Source organism: Paramormyrops kingsleyae, chromosome 21 (assembly GCF_048594095.1).
Source record: "Paramormyrops kingsleyae isolate MSU_618 chromosome 21, PKINGS_0.4, whole genome shotgun sequence".
NCBI lineage: Eukaryota > Metazoa > Chordata > Actinopteri > Osteoglossiformes > Mormyridae > Paramormyrops > Paramormyrops kingsleyae.
This window is the reverse complement of record NC_132817.1, coordinates 21,453,672-21,459,442: the sequence shown is the minus strand read 5'-3', so window position 1 is coordinate 21,459,442 and position 5,771 is coordinate 21,453,672. Positions and strand designations below refer to the sequence as shown.

At 41.0% G+C, this 5,771-nt stretch overlaps 1 protein-coding gene across 1 annotated transcript; it reads right to left on the bottom strand.

Annotated features, from left to right (window-relative positions):
* Positions 1-638: 638 nt before the first annotated feature.
* ptgs2a (prostaglandin-endoperoxide synthase 2a) lies at positions 639-4,559 on the bottom strand. Its single transcript, XM_023806441.2, has 10 exons — positions 4,411-4,559; positions 4,184-4,300; positions 3,937-4,080; positions 3,586-3,729; positions 3,145-3,326; positions 2,894-2,977; positions 2,494-2,740; positions 1,837-2,123; positions 1,596-1,743; positions 639-1,458 (listed from the first exon to the last, which is right to left on the bottom strand). The coding sequence occupies exons 1-10, from the start codon at positions 4,469-4,471 to the stop codon at positions 1,040-1,042; spliced, it is 1,833 nt and encodes a 610-aa protein (XP_023662209.1). The 5' UTR covers positions 4,472-4,559; the 3' UTR covers positions 639-1,039.
* Between the last annotated feature and the right edge of the window lie 1,212 nt (positions 4,560-5,771).

Below are 5,771 nucleotides of genomic sequence, written 5' to 3'. Positions count from 1 at the left end.
CTGCCATTTATGTAACTCCTTGTCGCTGCTGCACTCTCAGCGGATCTTAACTTAGCAGATGTAGGTCTGGTTAACTCATCACCTGGCAGCCCTGCCTCTGTTCTTTTTCTCCCAGAGAAATTCCACTCTGTGGAAAATCAAACACCTTAGAGCGGAACTGCATGGGGCAGATGGTGTGATTTTTATGAACAATGTCTAAGACATTCCATATTCGACATTAGCATCCCGAATGGGATGATGGGATAGGCACTCATACTGTAAAAGTTTGCAAACGGTCCCAAAAATCACAATGAAAATGTGTCCGTCTGTGACTGACAGGGAGTGTCGCCACTTTAACTTTTGGATATTCCAGGTCATCACAAATTCCAGAACCCCTGAGTTCAGATCATCTACAGTTTTAGTAACGGCTCCTCATAAGCATCCTTAGAAGAGTAATAAATACTGACATGGGAGAGGTTAATGAAGATTCCTTACACAAGTAAATTATTAAAGTTATTCCCATCCAATTATCCACGGCAATAACCATAGTCAGACACCCCAGAGTGGCTGCCAGGTCATTCAATTGTCTTGTACAAAAATAAAAACTCATTTTACTTTCATTTTAATATACATAATATTTATTAAATACAAAGACACAAAAATATGTACATCTCAATATAAAAAGTAACAAAATGTAAATAAATATCCACATTACAAATATTATAAATAAATAACATGAAAAAGGCATAAAATAAATAAACAACAAAAATTCAAGTAGGTCAGAATGTCAAATTCTTGTCAATTCAGTAAAAAAGAAGCAAAGACAAGTTAAATATATAAGTAGGCAAGATGGCTCAGTGGTGACTGCTGTACGCACCCCAGATGGGGTAAAATCCTCCCTGGAGCTCTTTGTGTCAATGTTCTTCCTGCTTTTTTATTCCTACTAACATGTTCAGGCAAGTCTGCATCTCTAGACTGCATTTTGTGTTTGTGTGACACTGTGCCCTGCCAAGCGTACCAGTGTTTACCTTGACCTGTACCCTTCTTCCTAGAGTGATCATTACAGCTCCGAAGTCCTGTCCTTAAGTAAGACCGTGGGGTTCAATTGCCCTATTCCTGAGAGTCCCATACTGGAGTTTTCGGATGACGCTCCAACATCTGGCATGTTGGGAACACGGAAAGACGTCACTGGACAAGGTCCCTTCACGTTTTGGCACACCAGTTTCTCCAGTGAGGCGCTGTTGACGATCTCAAAGCCCACACTTCCCCCGAACGTGCTGGGCATCCAGTACTCAGGAGAGCAGATGGGGTTTCCCATAAGGCCTTTCAGGGAATAGGGAGCCCCCATCTCCACCAGGGTCTCCCCAAAGATACCACTGGGCCGGGGTCTGGGCTTCTCTACCAGAAGCCCAGGGTAGAGCTCCATCCTATCAATATGGCCGTACATCTTCTGCAGTTCAGCTGCCATCTCCTTCTCTCCTGCAACGTGATTGCACAAGAGTGAGTACGTTGAGTTACAAATCCAACTACAGCTACTTTTTTAGTTAATTTAAGTATGCTATTTCTGTCTCAACACCACTACAATCAAAGAGGTCTATGTGAAACATTGGCCACACCTGTCAGTTCCTCAAAGGAGGTATAGGGTGTCATGGAGAAGCGTTCTCTGTAAGAGTTCAGAGACTGGTAGCGCATGTTCCGGCTGTGCTCGATAGACTTCATAGCCACATGCATCAGGTTGTGAGGAACATTACGACCTCCAGCCACCTGCAGGACATATGAGAAATTGCGATTAGCAACCGGTACTGGCGGACATCTCTCTATCTATGTCACAAGCAGGCTCACTGACAGGATACTGACCCTTCCTGACACTTGCTTGGTAAATGACTCCACGAGGCTGTTGACTCCGTGTTCCATCAGCAGGGAATTGTTGAAAGTAAACTGCTTGTAGCTGTAGACCTGGTCTTGTATGTGGAATGCGTCTGGCATCAGCGGGTGCCAGTGGTACAGAGTGTTGAACTCAGATGCGATACGGTTCTGGTACTGGAAGCGCTCCTTGAACAGTAGCTCTGGGTCGAACTTCAGCTTGAAGTGGTAACCACTTAAATGCTGCACATAATCCTCAATTACAATCTTTATGGTCTCGCCTGCAGGAAGGAGGTCATTGCAGATTCAGGAATTGCTCAGGACCTTTAAGAACACACCCCAAATCCAAAATTTTGTACCTCTTCTCGAATTCTAACTTAAAGCATACAATATTCACTGAACAGTTATCAGAGGTGGACATTTCAGGTCCAGAAAGTAAAAATCCAGACCAAGGTTTTGTTTCAACTAACCAGTTGAGTATAAAGAGTCACAGTCACGGAGTACTCAGCAGGTTGGTTGAAACAAAATCATAGTCTGGATTTTTACTTTCTGGACCTGAAATGTCCACCACTAACAGTTATGCAAATTCATCATAAAATGAACAGGATGACCTGTGATGCCATAGTTACTGCTGTAACTGTGGCCACCCACCAATGAGGATGAGCCGTGTGGTCTGGAATATGCGTTCGTCGTCCCACTCGGGGTGCTCCTGCCGCATGATGTCACAGACGCGGTTGTGCTCTCGCAGCCAGAGGGTCGCGTACATCATGAGACCCGGCACCAGGCCGAAAGCTTCGTGGCCCACTGCTAGCCGGTGCTCTTCCGGCACGTAAGGAGGGTAAATCATGTCCACCGGGGCCTCCCGCACGGTGGGCGGATAAACCTCACCATTGAATACCTGCAAACACCAGCAAAATCCATGACTCCACATGCAATTTCCTCTATATGTGTATATTCATTTTATCAGACGCCGATGTTTAATTGCGATTAATGAATGCAAGTATTTGATTTAAATAAATATGCGCCTGTGTAATGCTGAATAGTTTAATACCTGGAATTTCAGTTTGCCATCTTTGAAGAGTCTCAGCTTATGTTGCCTTTCCAAAGTATCTCCATAGATATGGGTCAGATCCACCTGAATCATAGACATTAGTAATAATGGTTAGTAATAAGATTAATAATAATGATTAGTATGACTTCTTCCTAGTAGTAGGACGTCTACATAAAAATGAACTAACTGCGATTGGTGCAGTTGTAACAAACGATTTTATATTAGTACATGCTGGTCCAAGAAACACTTACACCATGTCCGAGAGATTTGGTGAAAGCCGGTCCCTTGGCCATGTCTGATTTGAAGAACTGGTGTGTGAAATGCTGAGCAAAAAAAGCAAACATGAGACTGGTGCCCTGTGGATCTGGGATGAAGTGTCTTCTGAGCAGAACCTTCTCCACCACCAGCTTGGCCTCAGGTAGTTCTACCTTCCCTAAAAACGGCAAAACAGAAACAGATTTATTAAACAAATAAACGGCACGTACAGATGCTCCAAATTCTGATTCGTAAGATGACAAATATGGGCCTACACGTTTTGGAACGTGTCTCGTTTAATTTAAACCAACAGCAACAGGTAGTACTTTTACAGTGGGGACACAGTGGACAACATCTTTCAATATGAACCATAAGGTTAATCTTCATAAATTCAGCGTTCAGAAATTCATTTAAGACAGCAAGTCTAGGGTACTTACCCAACACCCCCAGAGGTGCGGGGCAGCCTTTTGGTAAAGGAGGAAGCGTTCGCGTATAATAGGAAAGATTCGAGTAGGCCTCCCAGTTCTTGTAATCGTAATCTGCGTTGTAAGTTGGAGGGCTGTCTATGAGATGCGATCGTGCTATAGTTGGAAAGAAAGAAAAATAATACACATATTTACTGGATCTACACATTCGTTGTCTGCATCAAAATTAAAACATTATATAGCCTACATTATATAAGCGTACCCTGCCTAGAAACGTAATGTCAAGCAGACACAATTTTCTTTTAAACCTGCTTGCTATGACTTCGTTTTCAATCAATACGGAAAACAGATATTTTTACTTACATGTCAGCACATATCGCATAATTGCATCCCGTACGAACGAAATTCTGTTGATGACAACCCACAGTCCTTTGAAATGGGTTAGCGCGTAATGCACCGCGTTTGGACTCGGCTTAAATGTTAGCTTTATCCATGTGAAGAACTCAGCTGTCGAATAAAGAGAGAATACATTTTAAAGGCTTAAACGTAACGATGGAAATGTGTGTCTCCTTGTAAAATGCAGACTTCGTCCATACTCTCTTTCACTTACGAGTGCTGCAGTTCTGGCCGTAAAACCCGGTTCTCGTGCAGTCGCATTCGTAGGCATCGGATCCTTTTGAGGTGCATATTCCTCGGTTCTCGCATGGCTGGCTGCAGCAAGGATCCGCTACACAATCACAGTATTATTAGTTACCATCAAGGCTACAGTCTTGAAATCATTCTATATTTACGTTACGGAAAATCTCTTGAAATTCGTGCAGAATATACGAGTCTCACCTGCTCCAATGAAGATGATCTTTAGAAGTAAGATCACAAAAACGGAGAGGAGTGCATTCATTCCCGTGCCTTCCCTTTACACACCTCGCACGTGCACCGATTTGGAGAGTTGACTGAGCCTCCGATGTGAAACCACTGCATTTATACAGCTTGAATGTGTTACGTAATCTCCCCCCCTCCCCCAAAAAAAAAATTAAATAAATAAATTGTAAATGAAACTGGAATTTCTTGTGTTTCACAATTGACATATTGTTAAATGTTAACATATTTAAGTTGACATTAAAAATAAATTGCTTAGTGAATTCTATAACCTATACAAATTCATATAGATTTATTTTGGTAAATCTTAATTTCGTTTACTTTAAAACTTTAATACTTTAAAAATATACTCAACTTTTACTTTCAAAATAACATCGGGGTATACGGTTGGTGCATTTTTTGGCTTTTTGGTAAACGTTAGTCAGGGGAAATCTTATATCTTAGGACACCTATTGTAAGCGAATAATACAAATAACGTGGAAATTAAAATCACCGATTCAACGACTTTTAATCTCACTTTGTTAACAATAAACTATGCTGCAGATTAAAAACTGCACGTTGTATATATATCCCTAAAAATAGTTCATTTTAAAAATCAAAAAGGTGTTGAGCTGAAGTTTCTGGCAGTTCCATTCATCGTTGATTAACTAAATACAAGTATCTAGTTATTACTATCATCTTTATAAAAGAACAATAAGAAGCGAACTACAGAAACACCATATAAAGTGCTTTCTAATTACCAGCAGAAGCTGCATTCATAAAGCACCTATAACTGAACAAATAACTAAACAAATATGTAAATATAAAAGGATTTAAACTAAATATAATTAGTTTCAATTTATTTCTTCAATATTTATCTACAACTTATCATTGTAATGAAATACCATCTCCTACGCCAATGTTACCTGAAGCTTGCAGTTGCTAGAAAATATTTAAATTTATTGACAATTTCTCACATAGGGCGATGGATTTGTCTTACTGGCCAAAATTTCTTATTTTGTACTTCCCTTTTTATCATTGAACAGAACAAACTTTCCCTTGTGTTTAAGGGGGAGATAAGGTTAAAAGTAAAGGAACTGCGAACTGGCAAACTACAAGCACTTTGCCGAACATGCCACTACGATTCAGGCAGTATGTCAATGCCCTCTTGTGGTGAATATAAGGTACATGAACAGTAATAACCTTGTCACACATGACTGTACTCCAGACATGAATCGGTCAGTGATAAACAGCGCAGCCTCATACCTCCTGGCTCGGAAGCTGAAATTTTGCCTCCCCTGCTGTGGGTGTGTGAGCTTGCATGTTTCCCTTATGTATGCGTG

What these genes read in the sequence shown, in the direction of transcription:
- ptgs2a (XM_023806441.2), bottom strand. Translation starts at nt 4,471, where the DNA reads ATGAATGCACTCCTCTCCGTTTTTGTGATCTTACTTCTAAAGATCATC. An exon ending in CGCACCTCTGGGGGTGTTGG is followed by an intron (nt 3,327 to 3,585) that starts GTAAGTACCCTA and finishes TGCCGTTTTTAG; the next exon opens with GGAAGGTAGAACTACCTGAG. An exon ending in CACACGGCTCATCCTCATTG is followed by an intron (nt 2,124 to 2,493) that starts GTGGGTGGCCAC and finishes TCCTTCCTGCAG; the next exon opens with GCGAGACCATAAAGATTGTA.